Here is a 21,660-nt window from a genome sequence, read left to right as displayed (position 1 = left end):
GTAACAAACTCTAACTGTTACGTATAAATATCAAACATAGATATTTGACCACACAGAAGATAAGGAAAGATCTGCACCTTAATCTCATACTTTGTAAGTTTAAAGTGATCACTCACAGTAATGCATACTCTATAACCTGCTATTAGATTCATGATTGCTTGTGAAAAGAAAAATAAAAAGAATCTTTGACATTCGTCATCAAGAAGTAAATTATACCCGATTAAATGAAATAACGACCGAATTCATGACATTTTTATTCCCAGCTCATTGATGGACAGATATCAGAAGTTTTGATGACACATATCCTTTATACCATAACCAAATCAATTTCTAAGGCAGGTCTGTACATTAAAATTAGTATGTATGTAACATTCTTACACTGAAAGCATATAGCATCTTTTGTGAGTTTATACCGCGGAACAGAATCTTTCAGGCTTTTATTTTTTTCAATTTTACCATCCCGATTTTTACCCTTTTAAATGATATCAATTCTCCACACAATCATTGACTCATGAAAAGAATAATATACTAGATTTAAAGATTATAAGAAAGAAACACAAAATAATAAACCAATTCCTGATATTGGATTGATGTGATCTCACGCTCAATTTAATCACAATAGATTCACGAGAAAAACAATTGGTGGACATCCATACAACATTCATCAATCGACCTTCAAGACAATAAAATACACCTACAAAGGCTGAAACAATAATGTCGAATTATCATCTTTTGACGCATTGAACCCATATGTATGCATTAATAGTCGCCCCCAATCAGTGACCAACACATTTACTATTTAAAACAGGACAATCACTTTCAGTAGAGATTTTAACTTGTCTTGCAGATACCCTTGTTGCATAAAACGATATCAAATGGCATGTGTTACTGTTAGAAAGATATAAGAAACATTCACAAAAAAATAATAAGGCATCAAATGGCAGTCTTTTCCCCATGAAAAAGTAGGACATGTATTTTCACAACGCAGTGTAAAATTAATCCTAACATTAAAACAATTAAAATCTGAATTAAGAATATAAAGCATTCTGTACCAGACTTTGTTTTTTTTCATGAAAATACATTTTGTTAAGTGCTTATCTAAAGTACTAATTATAATGGCAACGTTTTCCCATAAAAGAGAACATCAAATAGGACTTTGTATATTTTCATTTTAAAAAAATCCTTAACTTTACAAATTTCAGAATTAGATTTCAGAAAATTAGGCATTCTGTACTTGTCTTAATCTATTTCATGAAATTGCTTCTATGGGTACTTATTACATTACACATTATACATTATCTTCAAATCAACTGCAGTCCACACAAACACAGAAAAATTTAATTATCACTTCATCAACTGCATTGGTAATCAAATATCAAACTCAAATCACAGGTCATAATAATTCATAATTGATGAATGTACTTAAAATGCATGCAGGTCATTGATCAGTCTGCATGCACAGACTTAAATTTGACACTTAACCCATGCTTTGACCAATTATACCATAACCAGGTCTAGAGTGAAGACTACTCACACTCTCTGTGGCAGAGGCAGCCAGAATACTACATAGTCCACATAGAATCTAGTCTCTTTACTTCAGACTCTACATTATCTACTATAAGAATTGCGAAATTCAGGGGTCTGTGCCTGCAGACTAATCATCGGTGGCAAGGAATTATGCAGCTACCATAAGCCTACATTTAAACAACACATTACGCAATGTTTCTAAGCACTGCATATTACCACAGCTTTAGAACGGCAACCCTGATCAGATGCTCGAGCATTCAAGGAATTTCTTCCTACCAGGTATCCATTTTTGCACCTTGGTTTAGAGTGGCAAATGTAAATATACAATTTGCCAAAAGAGGTGGGTGCTACGGTGGGATTTGAACCTCCGACCTTCTTGTTCAAGACTCATCCACTGAGCCACATGTCTACTCTTTGCTGGATAGAATAAAGTTGGCTCAAGACATTGGAGTTCAAGTACTCATTCATACCAGACAGACATATATTACATTTTTAAAAATACAAAATTGAGCTTAGGACACATATACCCTTCTTGCAGTATCAAGTTTGTCTTATATACATGTACATACATGTATGAAATGAATTATAACTGGCCTGACAGACTGACACTCTATGGTTTTAAAATAAAATCCAGATCTGCTGTGACTTTGCATTGAAATCAAATCCTTAAGATTTATTTTTGCATCTCAAAAGATTAAAATTCAAATCTTGATAGAGCTTTCATTTCAAATCTTTACCAATTTAAGCCACATCCAGTGTCCAGTGGGTCACTATTTACGGCTGATGTGGATTTAATTTGAATTCATGTTATTGATACATTAACTGTCTTATTGAATAATGTTGATACATTGGTTTCTACATTTCCCTATCAACATTATGGCATAAATCCACCTTAACATCAAACTGATTTAAACCATGTTAAATACAGTAACAATTCATTCGTATAGTTTGATGTAAAAGATCCAACTTTCCTAAATATTATCCAAACAATAAATATACACAGTCGGCAGTCCATGGTACATGTATGTTACTCTAGTGAATAAGCATTGGGTAAATTGTGACTTATTTCCCAAACACCACACTACCTTTATGACAATCAATTACATTAAGTTTCACTAAAACTTTTCTTTGATTAAACAAAATAACCCTATAGGTAATATTCCCTTAGCTTGATTGAACAAAATATCACATTTTTATTTTTTTAACTTATTTATAACAGAATCATAAAAATATCACTTTTTTTATAGAAATATATAGGTTAAGTGACTTTCACTGGTATAATTAGATTGAAGAAAACATCACCTTTTCGTACTTAAGATTGTCAAAAAAAACAGAATCATAAAAACACCACATTCTTTACACAAATATTTGAATATACATTCAGTGACCTTGATTGATTGAATTAGATTGAATAAACCCTATTCATAACATCTACACCAAAAAAAAACACATTCATTACACCATTTCTGCTCTGATTACAAACATTGTGGACTGCACACCATTTTTCAGTTGCTGATGGTAACAAAAAGTTTTTTTCAGATTTGGCCCTGCCGTTATAAACAGTTGAAGAGCAAATCATCATTAAACCATCGTCAAAGGAAGGGAGTGGTGTACATTACACTATGTTGGTAATCTTTACATTGACTTTTTTATGCAATAAAAATTCCATGTGTACAGAGCATGTAGGATAGGAACATACAAGCATATTGATAATATAAACAACATAACTGTGTATCATCCGTCTCACGTTGGTACAGCTAGCTTAGGATCAACTGAAAAAAATCTCATATCTGCATTAAACCCTGCTATTGCACCAAGAGAAAATTTTAAAAACACCTGTTTTCAAAACGTGCAAAAACAGGCAATACATCCCAAAACGTCACGACAAGGGCATGAGAGATATTGCAGATAAAAATACCCAATTATGCCACGTACATTTGTTCAAGCAGTCGCTTCTTTGCAAAACTGCCTGTTTTTACATACAATGTACACAACATAGTCACTACTAGGCACTAAAAGGACATATATCAAATTCAAGGATCCGGTCTTTCTCATCTTACTTCCACGAACTTTGACCTTTTATTCTCAAGCTTGTTCTGCCGCATGGAATGCGGTTTTACCAACAAGCCATCATGATTGTCTGAAGTACATGACAGACAAGATGAAAATGACCCGATCCTGGTATTTAATATATATGTGTTCATCAATGTGAAGGCAAAAAGGATATCTTTATATTACAGAGTCACCAAGTCTTCATGAGTGTAACAGTGTTGGCCAGAGTGGGAAATACTAGTGGTAAATACTGGTAAATAACACCTCAGTCATTCAAGGAAAATGGGAAATAATTATAAATGCACGAAACAGGGTAAAAATTAATTATTTTCTTATCCGGGGCTACTTTTGAGCTCGACAGACTAAATTTGCTACATTGTATTAAAGTTTACATATGACCCTATGAGAATTTTAAGGGCTCGTTTTTAGTTTTCCAGGGCTCTGCAGGCCATTTCGGGGGCAAATTTGCCCCAAGCCCCCGTGTAATTTTTTCCCTGGCAGGAAAATACTACGAAATATAGTTCTTGAATATTTCCAGGTATTGCCCAGTTTTTCAAGAATATTCTAGCATTTCCCAGTACCTCTCTGTACATCTTGAGTACTTCCCAGCATTTACAAGTTTTTCCTAGTATTTCTCAACTGGACAGGAAAGACCTAAATTTCCCAAAAAACTTCCAACTGAAAGTCAACAATCCAAAAGCCATGATTGCAGATAAGTAAATTAAAACATCTCCCCAATTTCCAGGTAAATTTTCCTTAACAGAGATGAACATGAATGTTGGCAGTCCTGGATGGGGCTGATTTTTACAATCATAGAAATCGATCTCACGACTGATCGCAAAAGATTTATATTACACATTCCTGTAAATCAAATAATTATTACTTGGACACTACATTGCATTTACTGCTAAATTTCTTGGAGTCGGCTAAAAAAATTGTTACTTTGTAGGCTCCATCCAAACTGGGCGTTACATGTATGTGCAGCAGTCAATTACAGCCATTACCTAGACTAGCTTGGTAGCTCGGAGTTACTTGAATGTTGTAGATCACCTTCATGCCTTCACCTCAATGCTTCATGTTTTTCCCCCTTTCCTTTAGAGGTACTTCTCAATGTCTTTTACGGTATCCTGCATTATGAAGAAAAAGAAAAAAGAACATTATCAAAAATTAGTCATTTAAATGGCTATTACAAACCTATGTACCCTAAATTATCAATCTTTCAAATTTACAGAAATTTTGTTCCTAATGTCATCATATTTTCTGGTTCTCATTTATATGTTTTTATTTTTGTGGATGTTGCCATAAGATTCTGGGTATATCCTGGGGAGCGTTTCATGAAAGGATTTTATCCAACAAGTCCTGTTTTATCCCACAATTACCATAGGTAGAGTTCCCTCTCAGCCAATCAGAACCAGGGAAAGTTGTCAGTTCTGACAACTTGTCGGATAAAAATGTTGATGAAACGCTCCCCTGAAATGTGAATCTTTCAAATTGACCTACGTTTTGTTCCTAATGTCACCACATTCTGCTGTTCTTGTATATTTAAATTTTTAAATACAAATAAAAAGATCTGAAAAAAGTATTGAAAAAGTCTGAAATAGAAAGAGCTTCCATACTTTTCGTACAGAGGAAAGCCCCAAAACAGCTGAAAATCAAAACAAGAAAAATCTGAAATCAGCCAAAAATCTGAACTCTCACACCCCTGACTTTCCCATGACTAGGGGAGTGTTTCACAAAGATTTTAGTATAGAGTTCACGTAAATGCCTCGTTGCATGCGGTATAAAAGGCATGACCGCATTGGTCAGATATCTTGAACGCGTCGGTATTCAAGTGCGACCCAAGTCATACTTAAATCTTTGTGAAACACCCCCCACCCCCCTCCCCCGGTCCTGTACTGTAAACCATCTTTTTATTCTTCTTCTCTTTGTGTGTTTTCATGTAAATTTCTTTTGTTTTTTGTTGAAATGCCAAATAAAATAATAAAAGGAAAAATCTTTCAGGAAGGGAGTCCCCAGAATAAGAAGTTATTCAATTTTCCTTCCATACGATTTCCCCAATGAATTTTGTAAATATTGAAAAGTAAAACTTGCTATCTATTTATGCATTGCTTGGTTGATCCCTTGGATTTTGAATAACAGACAAAGCTGGAGAGTGTACGAATAAAGTTTTTTTTGGTTTCAGTCAATCAATCAGACATCCAAAATTGAAATCTATTTCTGTCATATGCTGAATGGAGGCTGGATTTACCCCCCCCCCCTCCTGGGAACTGCCCTTATATGTACCTTTCCCTCATTTACAAATGCTTAGGGCGATTACGACACAAAATCTGGGAACAAAACATATAAATGCAGAATATTTTAAGTAACAAAGTGAATTGTTCAAGAGCAAAGCTCCAAGACGGAGAGCAAGGCAAACAGAGTAGACAACCCCCACAAAAAAAAAAGAAAAGAAAAGGGAAAAAAAGGATTGACCTAATAAAAAACAAAAATATGAACATAACAAAAATCGGAGCGTACAAGGCCTAGCAACTGAGTGATTGTTTAAGATGCTCCATGAATCATTCATTGGTACTGAATGAAAGAGTGGATAGATATGTTTCCTTTGAAACTCACCTTGGGTTCTGTTGGTGGCCCAAACCTCTTCACAGGAATGCCTTCTTTGTTCACCAAAAACTGGGAAGATAAGAATGACAAAAGTAGATCCATGAATGACACTTTGTTGACAATCAGGTTGCAGTAAGGAAGTGTTTCATTCGTTTATCATCTCTCCTTCCTATCAGTCGTCTCATTTCCCACAGATTGATTGTACAATGACTGCTGAGTTGAGGTATGTAAGCCAATTAAAGACTATTAAACTGTGCAGCATTAGCACCATCCAAAATGTACCCTGCAGTGATATAAGCCAGTTCGTAGTTCCTTTCTGCGCATGATCAGAAGAAGGTCATTTGTACTAAAGTGACATGGTGCTTTAAAATCTAATGAGATAAGCACCAACTTTGATGTCTTGATTATTCATATATTCTTTTGAATTGTCGTTTTCATTTACATCCACAAAAAACAACAATGCTTCCACGAACGACTGGTATTTCACAGTTTGTCAAGTACATTGTGCAACATGCTAAGATATGCATTCAAAGTAGGAATGCAACAAATACCTTCATTAAGTGTTCATTGGTGTGCTATTCTAGTCACCTGGTCTATTCAATTTCTTCATCCTGCTATGTAAGGCAAGCTTACGTAATATCTTGCTTTGAAATCTGCCTATCATGATGAAAGAAATGAAAGGTCATTTGACCAAAATTGCCCATGAAGTAACTACGAACTGGTCTATTCAGGTGAAATGCACGTACATGTAGCCTACTAGCTAAATGCAGATACGATGCATGCTTCAATCACTGCTAGCTACGCATGCTGTTCAGGGAGTTTGCTTTTTGTTTTTAATAATTCTTTCATTTTGTAGTATGGATTAACATGTGGAAAAATCATAGTTTACTATAAATTCACTAGCTTCAAAGGCATGCGTGTGACAAGATGAAAAGCGAATATTCTTATTCAAGCAATGGTTCAAATTTTGGCATTCTGTGAAAGAGAGACACTCTCTATTCAACTCAGCTACACCTGTTTGAATAGACCAACTTCCATTAAACTCTTGCAAAAATGTCATACAGGTGACACTACATATGCTCCTGCGACATTTGCCCCGGTCTTAATATCTCAGAGGACATAGGGTTAGAGTTACGGTTGAAAAAGAGTTTTTGGTTCAGAATAATGTTAGATAAGGATCAGGGTTTATTTAGTTTTGGAGGTCAGATTTTATGTTTGGCTTAACATGTGGATTTTCCATTGGAGCAAATGTCATGGAACCGTCATACAAACACACTCATGCCAACTCACTACGGGCAAGTATGATCTACTGATATTATGCAATTTGATTGGATGATTAATTATTTGTCATAAAATATTGGCTTCAGTGCCCCCCCCCCCTCCTAGAGAGGCACAATAAATATTTTTTTCAAAGGAATATGTTGTGCAAACAGACATTTTGTTTTGCTAGTCAAATTTTACCTAGAACATTGGACTACCAATTTTATGAAGAAAATCATCTAAGCTTTTTAGGAGTTCTCAAACATCCTTGACTTTAATAGTTCTCGACGTGGAAGTGACAAATGAACTCCCAGTAAACAAACCCTGATCGAGCAAGAGAAAATTTGTACTTATGACTATATTGTTTCTTCCAACAACCCACAAACTAAACCCATAACATTAGTGCAACATATAGTGTTCTTACCTTTGTGAAATTCCACTTGATACGACTGCAAATGCAAAATATAAATATGGATACAAATGGTTATTAAATGATGGAATTTCTATCATCCAGTTAAAGATAGAAGTCTACATGTTTAAAACAGGCACCTCTTTAAAATGAAAAAAAACAAACTTGCAACTAGTCCCACTAACTTTACTAATACTACGGTAAAAAAATGAATCACAATTCACATGAGAGAACTATTCACTCTCCCAATTATCATCACAATTATACTTATCTGTGCACAAGTGTTTGCCATATTTTTTACCATATGTTTTGAAGACACATATTGCATGCTTGCTTATTGAGACCCAGATTGGATCAACTACAATTCTTTGTGAAATGGGATTAGGACAAACTTACGAAATGTACAAAAAAAACAGTGCTACATATTATAGTAATGCCATTATTTTTTCCTATTTCCTGTTGGATACAAACTTGAATTTTAGCATAAAGGTTAGTTTGCTACCACAGAAGTATATTTGACTTTAAAAGGCAAAATCAGACTAAGAAGTGGTACTGTTTTGCATAATCTGGTGACTTCTTTGGCCCATAAAACAAAGCTTAGCAATGATCGTAGAACATTTTTCTACGATTGATTCCATTGACTTCAATGTACAATTAAACGTAAGAATCAAGCGTACGATTAATCACAAAGCTTTGTGTTACCGAACCCTGGTTTAAAAATTTGCATTTGACTTAAATACTAGATTACTCAACTGAGAGAAGGTTGATTTATGCAGACTGAACTGTACTGCAATACTTCGTACCAAATAAGCACCAAGGGATTAGAAGATTTGTGACCGTCCACCTTTATTTACCAACAATGAGTTGTGATCTGCTGATATTAAAATCAATCTCCTCACCATCTCTACCTACATGTTGTTGCAAGGGTAATAAAAACTTGTCTTAAATTGTAAAAATTTTACAGGCAAGGAAAAAACTTCGATTTTGGAGATGTGCTAGAAGTCAAGTGGCAACATTCTCTTTCCTAGAAAGAGTTCTTTATAGGATTCAGGAGACTGTACACAAACAATAAGAGGTTGCCACCAGTTCAAGACTTCTAAACTAGATTTTTTTGCTTAGCCAGCCTACAAATTTTGAGAAATAAAATGATAACCATAGATATCAATAGGTGGATAGAGCAACAAAGCATTCTTTTAGGTAAAAAAAAGTACTCCAAAAGGTCATGTGTGCACAATTTTTACACACTTTTTTTATATTGTGTGTGCATGTACATACATGGTGCGTGGAGTACTTTATGCTTTGATATGGTCCTGTATACTATTAATTATTTACTTGTAGTACTTTTCCTTTGCCTCAAGGTCGTGCATGCAGTAGCGCACAATGAGCTCCATCCAGCTTATGGTTATCAGTAATTTCAACGCCTCGGCAACGATGTATCATTTTTTAAATCTCATTTTACTGACTTACTTTCCCAGGGTGCCTTTCTGTTTGATCTTGAGGTATTTGTAGAGGGGGATGGCGTTGTCTCCGTTCACATCAATCTTGGAGAACAGATCAAACTGAGCACCGTACTTCTCTTGGGCAAACTTCTTGATCTCTGCATTCGGCGTCGGCTCCTGGATTGAAAAGAAATACATATTTCAATATCAACATAATGACAATAATAGCAGGGTTTTAATCAGTTGCTAAGTACAGACAAGCCTCGGGCACTATTTTTACTAGATACTAGTATGCCAATGATCTATATTGTTTCATTTAAACTAATTTTCGTGCAGGCTACTTTTTCCAAATCTACTGTCTCAATCTGCAACAATGGAGAAGCTTTACTATCGCAGTGAATGGGAATTTTCCAGGGCTGCTTTTATATTTCCCAGGGCTTTTTCAATATTTTAAGGGCAAAATAGCCACGAGGCCCCATTTAATTTTTTCTATATCATGATCACGGAAGTAGTCGACGCCGGTACTTTCGAGCAACAAGGCCGCACAAAAATTCCTTCTCTTATAGACTTTGTACACTCGACTCCGGCCAAAGACGACGCCAAGGCCGGCAACATCTGAGAAAGAATGAAAAGTACAAACCTGTCCACCAAACTGGTTGCAGGGGAAACCCAGAATCTTGAGACCTCTAGAACTACCAAACTGCTGGTCTAACTCGACCAGCTGTTTGTAGTTCTTGTCGGTTAACCCTCAGCTGGATGCTACATTCACAATAAGACAGACATGACCCCTACAAAACAAAAACAGAACAGAGACAACAAGGTTTGTAAAATCTGACATGTGGGGGCTATCCATCTGATAATTTTTCAAGAGGAAGCCCAGAAAATGTTTTTTCATAAGCATCATTAAAAAAAAAACCCTGTAATTTGAATAGGTAAAAAAGTTATAATTTTCCCTCAATAACATTCAGTATAAACTCAAGCATCTACAAGGACGCTAATGAATGAAGTCATCAATATCACAGCAATTTAAGTGACCAATAAGCTGGAAATTCTTGGGTGATTCTCGTCCAACCGATAAAAAAGTATTGCAATTACAATTATAGCACTAGCTGCAGGAGAAAAAAAAATAAAAATAAATATATCTTGATCAAAGCTCAACCATCATTTCAAGGTTTGGTGGTGAAAACCCCATTAAAGAAATTACACAGTTCATATTTTAAGTTTTAATTTTGTGATGCCAAGTAGCTTATCCATTGTACAGCATGTTTTCTGAACTCTTGTTTAAAATAACACCATGGCCAAATACATATATTTTTGTTTTAATCTTTCTGTTGGTAGCCAAATTCAAATGCGCCGCAAATCCATAGCGATAGATATTCAATTAAGCACATTTGGAATGGCTATTTGTAAAATATTTTTCTTCACCATTTCTGTATGAGAAATTACAACGGTTAAACATACTGTAAGACACATACAACTGACCAGTTTTTGAAATTTGAGAGTTTTCCGCAACCCAAAATCATAGCACATAACATGGTTTACGCCAGACCAGATGTTTACATTTACAAGCGCAAGTATTACATATGTGGAGATTCAATTCTTTTTAAAATTTGGTCTCCCATTAAAACCACTTACGTGTAAATTCTGTTCTGATTTGATAATTCTACAATTACAGCCTTGTGTTTTAAAAAAAATTCCATCCTTGCATTCACTGATTCTATACTTACTTGTACTTCTCCAACGATACTTCATTGCCATCTATATCAGTTACAGTAAAGGCATAGATGTTTTCAGCCGTTTTCCACCAATTTGGGTCATTTTTACCCGCTGCCTACAAAATCAAAATAAAGAAAGAATACAGAGATTACACTAAAGCTTTAAAAAACATGATTCAATATTGAGTACTAACCTAAGCTTAAAATCAAGGCACATTTTACGGCATATTAAAAATGTTTCTGACACATTTTATATTCGCTACATGAACTTAACTACATAAAATGAGAGAGTAAGCTAATCTTAACGATAGATAATTTGCATTCCATTTTTTATGTTGTAAACTATATTTTTTAGTGGACAAATCATGTAATAATTGTAACTAAATAGCAACCTCCCAATTCTCTATGAATATCTGGCTCATTGGACCTCATCATATTTTTTCATTTTGCTGATAAAATACAGTATCCACTTTAATCTACTTTCTAAGGCTGATAGTAAAATCGTTTTCCTTCAGGGTGCACACTACAAATACACAACCACTCCTTTATTTGGACCTCATATATCCTGTAGAATCCTGCACACAACACCTTTGATTTTATAAGTAAATTTATGAAAAATTGAAAAAAAAAAGACTAAGAGCTCTTTGTGGCATTCAAAATACATGTATGGCTAAATACCATTCACCAAGTACACGTACATGTAACAGATTCTGATCTATTACATGCATGTACACTATATAAATGACCTTTGACCCTAAATCTATAACAAGGTCAGGACAACATGCTGAGTTTTTATTGGCACACAAAACAAAGGATACGCTTTGTAATCACTTAAGAACTAACTTGTATCAGGCATAGTATCACACCACTATGCATACTTCATTTTCAAACCAAACCACAGAGCGATGTTTAATTACCCTCACAATAACGAATTCTACAACAATTTTGTGCAAAAAATAATTCAATAAAGTCAGGAAAATGTAAAGTATGTAGTTTGCACCAATTGCTCACTTCAAATTAATCGATGAACACAAAAAATATTACACAGTACAGACAATTAAACATACCATTTTTACAGTCTGACAGACTTTACTATTTCCTCAATTTGTAAAATATAGAATGCCAAGATGTTTCCCCCAAACCACCAAGATCACCTTTATCATGTACAAGTTTCAAATGCTGAAATGTCCTTAAAAAACGGAGTAGAATGGTAAATGCACTATGCAAATATAGGTGATGCTTGAACCAGCTAAAGGCAAATATTTGCCCTAGTATCTGACCCACTGTAATTCAATGACTTGTGGGCAGTTCCATAAAATAGTAAACCTTTTGGTCAAAATTTCAAAATCCTACAAACAGAACAAATTAGGTATCACTTGAAAGCTAAGACACTGAAATGTATAAATCTGAAAGAAATAATTTCAAACAATGTATCGTTTCATTTTGGCAAGGCATAGAAGTCACCATAGCAACAAACTAAAATGTTCCTTATTTTAAAAGGTCAAGTTTGCAACAAGTTTTAAACCTTTTAAAAGCTTTGAAATGATCAAAGTTGAATGATATCCAAGTTGTTATTATGTCAGGTTTCTAAAAAATAAGTTAGGTTTTTTCTATTGTTCTTATATTTTTTAAACCAAATATATTAAAAGCAGGCACTTTCAAATGTACGTCCGACCCCCTTTCACATACACTTTTTTTCTTACAAGCAAAACAAAAGCAGATAAATTTCCCCAAAGTCATATGCAAAGCAAGCTTGGTTTGTTTAATATATACACCAGAAGGTAGCTCACCACTAGTCCAGGATTTCAAGTTAAGTGGGGTTCGGACGTACAACTTTTTTGTACGTCCGACCCCCTGTACGTCCGACCCCTTTGAAACTTTTTTTTATGAAGTTATCTTTCACTGCTCAGATGTTTTTTGCAAAAGTTTAATATCATAACATCTTTTACTCTTATTAATCTTTCAAAATTGAATACAAATTTCAATTTCAATCTAGTTTAAAATGACCTTTTTTGTATTTTTTTTACCCAACAAATAGTGGGGGCAAAATTCACCCCCATCTTTAATATTTTGCATGATAGTTCTTTAACACACCTTGATATCGCTGTATAGTTTTATTGTTTTTTTCATTGAAATCTTGCACAAGTTTTGAGACCAATTTCACAAAGAATACCACACATTTTTGACAATATGTAGATTTTTAAATGATGATATCACCTTCAAGAAATGGTGATTTATTTGTGTTTTGTGTGCATATTCAATGGAAACTGCCTTCCTTCATCTCAAATTATCACATAACTTAATGAATTTAGTGGTAATTATGACTGAATAATAGCCTGCAGGAAATTTAAAAAGAAAATCAAAATAAAAAACCTACAAATACATGAGAAATTTAATAAACAAAGAAGTTCCATATAAAAGAAGAAATTGCCACTTCCCCTCAATCTCAGGTACAGCAATTGCCCCTCTATGGGAAATAGATCTGCCCATTTGCTATAATAATACATGGATGTCTAGACTATTCTACTTTTGCCTATAGGGGTATAAGTTATGAAAATGTGAAGGGTTATTCCTTTAATTTTGACTTGTTCTCATTTCTTTATTTCTGCATCAACCTTGTTCAAACTTGCTTCAAATGATCCTTGGTTGATACCATGTGTGTGTTGATGAGGTCAAAGGTCATCTAGGGGTCAAAAGATAAGAGGCCATTCAGTCATTTTTTGAAGACTGTTTTAATCATTTTTTTTGTTTGCATCAATATTGTTCAAACTTGAAACACAAAATCAGTGGGTAATACAATTTTTTGGTTGATGAAGATGAAAATTTCTAAGGTTATTTAGGGGTCAAAAGGTCATATTTGCTCATTTTGTTATTTCAAGGTCAATTGTTCAAGCTCTCTAGGGGTCAAAAGTTAACTTTTGATACCAGTAGTTTTTTTGTGTATTGTATTCAAACTTGGAAAAAATTATCAGTGGGTAGTACAACATATTTGTTAAAGAGGATGGAGAGGTCAAATGTCATCTAGGTGTAAAAATGTCAAATGACATATTTTTGCATTAATTTTGCCCAAACTTGGAACAAAACGATCAGTGGGGAAAATTACATGTGTTCTTGAGGATGGAGACATCAAAGGTCATCTAGGGGTCAAAAGGTCATATTGCATGTTTTGTTGATTGCAACATCAGGGAAGACTCATGGTTCATAACCCACCTTATTCAAACAAAGTTTGTAACAGTACAAGTTTTTTAATGTTGAAGAAATTCTTTGTCATGTCTTTTGCAAACCATTAAAAAAGATACATTTTACTTGAGGTTTAACAGTAAAAAAATATCCTGCATTGTGTGAATAGTTGAGTTGTTTCATTTTTGATGTGATCTAAAAATGTAGATATCAAAATGGAAACAGTTTAAACCCACTGACTCATTTGTTATAGATATGAGGAGCATTTTGCTTGACTGTGAGAAAAATCAGTATGGGGGTCGGACGTACACTGTCTGAATGCATGTTAACTTTAATCAAGCATAACTCTTCATCAGCATCAGATTCATTTGTTAATTCCATCTTATGTGAAAGACAACTAACCAAACAGTATGTATATTAAAAAAATCCAGTTTAGAATGTCTATGTTTTGTGTAACTGATCTTCAAAGGGGGTCGGACGTACAGTGTGCAAATATTTTGCACAATGTACGTCCGACCCCTTCAAAGTGTACGTCCGACCCCAAATAGATCAGCCTGTAACTAAAACAAGGCAATGCCTATCAATTTCTTTGCTTCATTTCTTTTAAGATTCATCCTTTAGCTAACAGCTCATATTACAATTTTAGTACCTGCATCACAAAAATCACAGAGATTTTGACATGAACTCTAAAAGCATAAAACCTGTTTTCGTCTGATGTACGTCCGACCCCTCACATTTTTGCCCATATTTTCTATTCTTCATATTGCAGCCTATTCCTGTCATGGTGTAATGATAACCTAGGTCACGTGTTATGATATACTAAAAAAAAATAAAACACTGCTATCAAATCAAAGGAGATACAGCTCTTAAATGTGTCCGAATGTACGTCCGACCTTTATGGAATGACCCTTGTGTGTTTTCACACAAGACATTTTAGCTCTCAATATAAATCTTAACAAATAAAATCTAGAAACATTGTAAAAGGAATTGAAATGAAAGCATGACAATTGAATACAGTATTCTGGTATTTTGCTTGTAATGTGAAAGCATATTCAACAATGCATTGTGAAATCTTCATGGGAATTGGAGGAAAGCAGTGCTTATACATGTATGCCCCTAAATGCCCCCCCCCCCCCCAGCCTGAAATACTGTGGAAAAAGACATAAATGTAAATCTTCATGCCGCGGCAGGGTCTAATGTAAACAGTAATACATAGCAAATTAGGCTGGGGATTTTTTTTAAAGGTAACCCTGAAATCCTGAATTTAGTCACGAAGTAGCCACAAAATAGCCCCCGAAATATGTTCCTTGATTAGAATATCACGCCCTGTTACAACCTCTGAGATAGAGTTCATGTGAAACATCTTTTCTTTCAACATCAATACACTTGGTACATTTACAGGATAAAAGTTTGGAAAACACACATTAATCAAATACACAACTAATAATTGACATTATCCTACATGTACATTTATTCTAAATAATTCACATTATTTTTATTTTTGTTTTATTGTTATTGGCTCATCCCCCCCCCCCAAGCTTTCCCCTGCTTCTGGGAAAGCTTGGCTCTTTCTATGCAAGGTCACAATTTCATCTTCAAGAGCATTGCTTTATCGCCATTATAATCTGAACTGCTGTTATTCAAAATTGCATTAGAATTTTTGTTTCAATCTTAAAACCCTGTGTGAAAGCTGTCTTATACCGCAAACTATCTGAGTATTTTTGAGCTCTGCAAAATGACTGCAATACATTACAATTATACAAAATACAAGTCATTGTAATTTGCACACTCTACTCTGTACCAATATGAGTTACCAGATAAGATAAGATAGTCATTTGGCCATTCACTATACATGGCCAGCACTGTATTAAGGAGTGTGGAGGATACCATGCACTGGTTCACCAACCACTATTATAGTACAGTATTATTAATCAAAAGATATTGCTTTAATTTACTTCTTGTGTTTTTTTTTGTTTTCCTGAGATGAATGGAAAGAATGACTACAGAACCCATGGATGGGGAAAAGATGATATTGCACCAACATTCTACTTTAAATAGAATGGTTTAAGGAATCACGGGGAATCAAATCACTTTATTTAGAGGATGTACTGAAATATACCAATTTACTATAAAGAGTTTGTGTGAAAAAGGCTGTGAGGTTTATAAATGATTTGTGTTGAAACCCAGGGCTGCTTTTGCAATGAATAATCAGAAAAGCATGTGTAACTTTGTATAATCCATGTATGAATGTCTGTTTGCTGTTCCCTTTTAAGACGACAAACTGATAGAAAAATCATTTACCTATTTCATTTATTCAATAACCATAAGAAGCTCTACTCATAAGGGCCTTACAAGCAATAGTGCAAATGAATTCAATCCCCTTTATAGCCTATTTCTGGCCACTGGATTAATGTTTATTTTCTCTCTTAATCTGTTAAGTTATTTCAATAAACTTAAGGCCTGATGATGACCAAAATAATCTTCAAGTTCAAATATTGGACGGCTCAAGATATAGTGAAGGTTTTTATAGTAAACACCATGTATGTAGTCCTGAAAAGGACTGATTGTAATTCTTTCTTGATTGTATGTTCGCTCTGAAAAGAACTGTTATCAACGTTTCGACCAGAATGTTCTGGTCGTCATCAGGAATGAAGATCCACTTGAAAAACTTGAGTTTATAACCAAGTCGGTTATAAAGAAGTAATTAAGGTTGAGCCAATAGGAAAGCAGGAACGAAGAGGTAATTACAGATGAACCAATAAGAAAGCAGGGGGAAGATAAGCTAGTAATGTATGTAGATACTTCCCTAGTCCCACTAGTGTACACTGTACATCATCCATATTCACTTTCTTTGAAAATTTAGAAAATAGATCAAGAAGTAATCAAGTTCTGATTACTTAAAAATAATGGCTGAATTTAAATAGTTTTACATCAAACTGAAGACATTTTACAGGGTAACTGTCAGACTTATTCAGCACTCTGTTTTAATGATGATCAGTCATGCATAAATAATTATTATTATAATAATTATTGATAATCCTGTTTCAAATTGTATGTTAAATAATATTTTTATCTATGATTATGAACTTCAAAACGGCATTTTGCGACATTGCTTATGGAAGCTTCATCACAACGAAGCGGTTCAAGGGCCAAGCATTTTGTATATGCGGTGTTTAATGGATCAAGGGATCTACACGAGATCGGTCTGGTAAAAAACCTCTCATTTTTTCATATTTATACTAACATTTTTTGCACCTTCATATGCATTATGAAGTTGTAGATCTATAGTCTTAGATAAATAAAATGCAACAAATTTATGTTATTTGTAGGTTTAAAGATGGATTTCCTAGGGAAATCCATCCGTGTTTATATGTCTCGCTTTATAGCGTGTATGGGGAAGGGTTTCAAGGCTTTGTGATGAATAAGTATCAAGACCTATGTCAAAATATTAAAAAATAAAATTAAATATCATCACGAAGTCCTCAAGGCTATGTTACTTGTTAGCTCTACCTTTTGTTGATAAACAAAGGGTGAAAGGCTTGTAGTTGTACTGCTGCCCTTCATTCAAGGGCAAAGCATGTAGGCCTGGGCCCCTAGAATTTTTCTAGGGCTAGGCCTAGGCTATCGTTTTTTTTTTATTTTAATATTTAGACCAAAAGCTTCCGTCTCTGTTATGTTGGTTGTTCTGCTGAACTCTGTTGGCTCCACTCATCAAATACAGAGACCATTCCTACCTCGATCTGTACAGGGACATGGCCATATGTTTATGTATTGAGTTTGGATAAAATAGGGAAGTGAAGTTGTGAGACAGCCGAAGTAAGTCACTGTTTGTTCCCCTTATATCATAAATTTATTTTTCCCCAGTTTTGATGCATTTCAGGGCAAAACGGAATTATTTTTATTTGGAAGTTATTTTTCTTTGTTTTTATGACATAAAGACAAAAATCAGTGAGCCCCGTCGGGGGGATTTTGCATTGTTAACCCCCTAATGGTGGCTGCACGATTAGCCAGGAGGCTTCTAGAGAGTAAAAATCTTTTATGAATGTAAGCTTACTCGCAACGAAGCCAGGTCTTCCTTTCTATTCACCTGCACATAGGGCCCCAAAACCTGAAACTTTCACCCCCGAGATTTCTACTTTCCTTCTGAAAGATCTAGCCCTAAATTATGTACATGGAATACAACTTCATTTCTACACTATCAATTTTATTTAAAAAAAAGAATTCATAAGAAAAATGAGAAAAATATTATGAAAAGATGGAAGAGACTTGCCAGATGTTTACGCCGCCATCTTGTTTCCTATTGTTCTTCCCCCACGTTACCGATGCATGTGTCGTACGAGGAGAATTTTTTTTTAAAATGTTAAAAAACTCCTCGTAACAGACGGCTGCCAGCTGTCTAGTATGGTAGTGGATCGTATTACCGAACACTTTTCATGAATTCAATCATTTTAAAAATATTATTCTCATAAAATTCACCAAACTTTCACCATAAATACACAATTACCTACAAAATATAGATATGTAAAAAAATTGCAGAAATCGTTTTTCCTTTTGATGATATCAGCTTCCAATCGGACCCCTCTTCGGATGTGAAATATTTTGGTCACTTGAAAAAGGTATCGTATTACCGAACGTGTGTTTTCTATGGGAAAAGTAACCGGCCCGCGTAGCGTCGATGCACAGACTGGAACCTCAAAAAATCGAAAAGTTCTCTCCTTCTCCCCAGTCTCGATCGGCCGTTTTTGTTATGAATCATGACAAAATGGCCGATCGAGACTAGGGTAGGAGAGAACTTTTCGGTTTTTTGAGGTTCCAGTCTGTGCTTCGACGTCAGGATTCTACCACTCGTTAGACCTTCATCCATATAATCGTGGTAAGTACATAATTTCTCTTTTCACAATTTATCTTTCTAGATATTTTGACCATAATCCACCCTTGTCCCGTGAGTATGGGTAAATACACGGTAAGCTCCTAGGCGCCGGCCCGCGTAGAGGGCTGGCGCTCCCTGGGTTATGGAAAAAGTTGAGAAATCAACAAAATCACTGATGAGCTATTTTGACAATATTGTATTATTTTTATGGCCAAATCATGGTTTCGGGAACCACTCGTCGATTTGTATACGCGCACTTGTGTACAAAGTGAATGGAGGTGGAAATAGGGAACTGTGCGTGTGACTGAATAAAGCGCTGCTGTATGAAGTGAACGGTGGTTCCCAATATCACGATAATGCCATTTTTAGAATATAAAGACTTTGAAAATGTGTTTTTGACCATTTTTCATCATCTTTCTATTAAAGTTCCCTTTGGAAGGATATTGCAAAGAATAGAGCATATGAAATTATTTTCTGACGCGTACGATGAACACCTTCGGTAATACAAGGCCGGTCGGTAATGCAATCACTCACTATACTAGGATTGGGGGTCGGGTGTCCGACTGTCCGGACACTATATTTTTGAAGCCTTCTTTTTTTGTCTTTGGATTAATACACTAAAATTAAAAATATGAATTCAACAATAGTTGCAATCATCTTCTATTTTGTTCTCTATAATATTTTCTAACAGTTTGTACTAAAAATTGATGAAACTTCGCTTGTAAATTTTTCCCAATGAGTTTCTAAAATTGATCGTCCGGACACACAACCCGTCCGGACCACAGTGCGGACACACAACAACTGGGTAGCGTTTTAGACTGCGACGAGTCCTGGCGCTAAACAGCTCCCCCGACCTTCTTCGGAGGCGGAGCTCCTTGGCTGAGTCTTGCCTCTTGATCACTTTCCATCATGTCCATACCAGTCAAGTCAGGAGTAAAAAAAAAAGTTCAAAACTTACCATCGTCGTTACAAATGGCGATTTTCTAGACGCATATAAATAAACACCGACGCTCAGAATAGCTCCGACTCCGTATGCAGTGCGCCTAAACTGTGGCACTGCTCTTGAAATTCTATGAAGGACGCGAGTAATCATCGAATCGATAGAGATACCTGAACTTTTCAACGAGATGTAGGCGAAGGTTCACGAAAAGTAAACAAGTTTACGGTATACCGCGCTGTCTGCTTAAAAAAATAGAAACTTACTTCAATGTGCACGCAGTTGCTATAACGTGTACGCACAGAAATAGTTAACAGTCGATTTGTGTGAATCAAAATAACTATGGTATCCGTAATGTAATCATCATGCCCTATATTTTCCTCTTTCTTCTGATAATGAAAGAGGGTTTCTCGGAAGTTTAGGGAGTTTGAAGTCACGATTGGCGCTAATAAATTTAAGGCCATTCAGAGTTCTATAAAGTGACCATCCCCTTTTACTTTGTGAAATCGATAATTGAAACTTACAAAGGCAACGTTCCAGAAGCTAGATAAATGTCAGTCTCATCTATTTAGAGAATCATCGGTGTCCGACTGCACCAGATGAGATAGTTTTCTTGTTGACTGGCCTCATCCCTATTTCTCGTCAAATAGAGTTAAACAGACTCCTTCTACTAGGACATGTAATCAACCTGAGCCCTGAATGTTTTGAACTCAAGACCTTTCTTCATGCCTTTGCCCTCCTCACTCCTTCTATAAGAGCTTTGAAGGATTTACTACTTGAATACGGGGAATACACTCTAAATTACAGGGATTTAAAATAAAGTCCAGATGGACTGTAGTTAGGGACCAATCGATTTTTGGACTTAGTTTTAATCACAAAGACTTAAATTTAAATCTCAAATGATTTAAATTTAAATCTTTCGAGATTTAGAAATGAATCTTAAGGATTCAAACTAAATCCGGAATTCGATTGGTCCCTAACTACAGTCCATGTGGACTTATTTTAAATCCCTGTAATTTAGAGTGTACCAACTGCCTGACTTGAACTCACTTCTTGAATCGACTCCTTCATACCAGCAATGGAAGCAGGTGGTCAAAAGTAAAGTTCATGCAGCTGTGAGAGAGCAAGTGGTCGGAAGTATATCCCAGAAATCCTCCCTGAAATTCTGGATGGGAAAATCAGAAATCAATGTAGAGGCTAGCTATCCTCCCGGTCCTGTCCAGCGGATGGCTTGAGGCAAGCGTTAATATATCGAGCACAACTTCTTTCTGGGACATATCTAGTACAGGCTAGAAGATGTAAGATCGGAAAGAGCACAACTCGGATACCCTCTGTCCTCTTTGTAAGCTTGAAGATGAGACAACAGAGCATTTCATAGCATCTTGCATCTTTCTAAAGCATATTGTTAGGGTGAGATGATTTCATACTCAAAATCAAGGAGATATTACAGGATCATCGATGGTATCTGGAGCATTTTTCTGACAAACCAGCTGTTAACTACAATTTCAATTTCACCCAAGATGTTCTTATTGCCTTTGACTCAAAGCTCCCCCTGGATATCAATGCCAAGCTATTAAAAGCGACTTTGATATATATCACAAAATCCATAATAGCCGTTCCAGTGCTCTCCTGGCCTGACGAGTCACTATCATTCAGTAGTCGTCAAG

At 35.3% G+C, this 21,660-nt stretch overlaps 1 protein-coding gene across 2 annotated transcripts; it reads right to left on the bottom strand.

The window, feature by feature from the left end:
• Positions 1 to 590: 590 nt before the first annotated feature.
• On the bottom strand, positions 591 to 20,242 carry LOC121423451 (glutathione peroxidase-like). 2 transcript variants are annotated; one of them, XM_041618792.1, is made up of 7 exons: positions 20,015 to 20,242; positions 11,019 to 11,122; positions 9,932 to 10,079; positions 9,320 to 9,468; positions 7,868 to 7,892; positions 6,193 to 6,252; positions 591 to 4,706 (listed from the first exon to the last, which is right to left on the bottom strand). In XM_041618792.1, exons 1-7 carry the CDS (start codon positions 20,147 to 20,149, stop codon positions 4,674 to 4,676), a joined length of 654 nt encoding a protein of 217 aa, XP_041474726.1. In that variant the 5' UTR covers positions 20,150 to 20,242; the 3' UTR covers positions 591 to 4,673. The 2 variants fall into 2 exon arrangements, with proteins under 2 accessions (XP_041474726.1, XP_041474727.1); XM_041618793.1 differs by lacking the exon at positions 20,015 to 20,242 and adding an exon at positions 12,074 to 12,180.
• Between the last annotated feature and the right edge of the window lie 1,418 nt (positions 20,243 to 21,660).

The sequence above is a fragment of the Lytechinus variegatus genome, chromosome 11 (genome assembly GCF_018143015.1).
Source record: "Lytechinus variegatus isolate NC3 chromosome 11, Lvar_3.0, whole genome shotgun sequence".
Taxonomy (NCBI): Eukaryota; Metazoa; Echinodermata; class Echinoidea; order Temnopleuroida; family Toxopneustidae; genus Lytechinus; species Lytechinus variegatus.
Note: the sequence above shows the minus strand (reverse complement) of the source record. Positions and strands in the feature narration are given on the sequence as shown.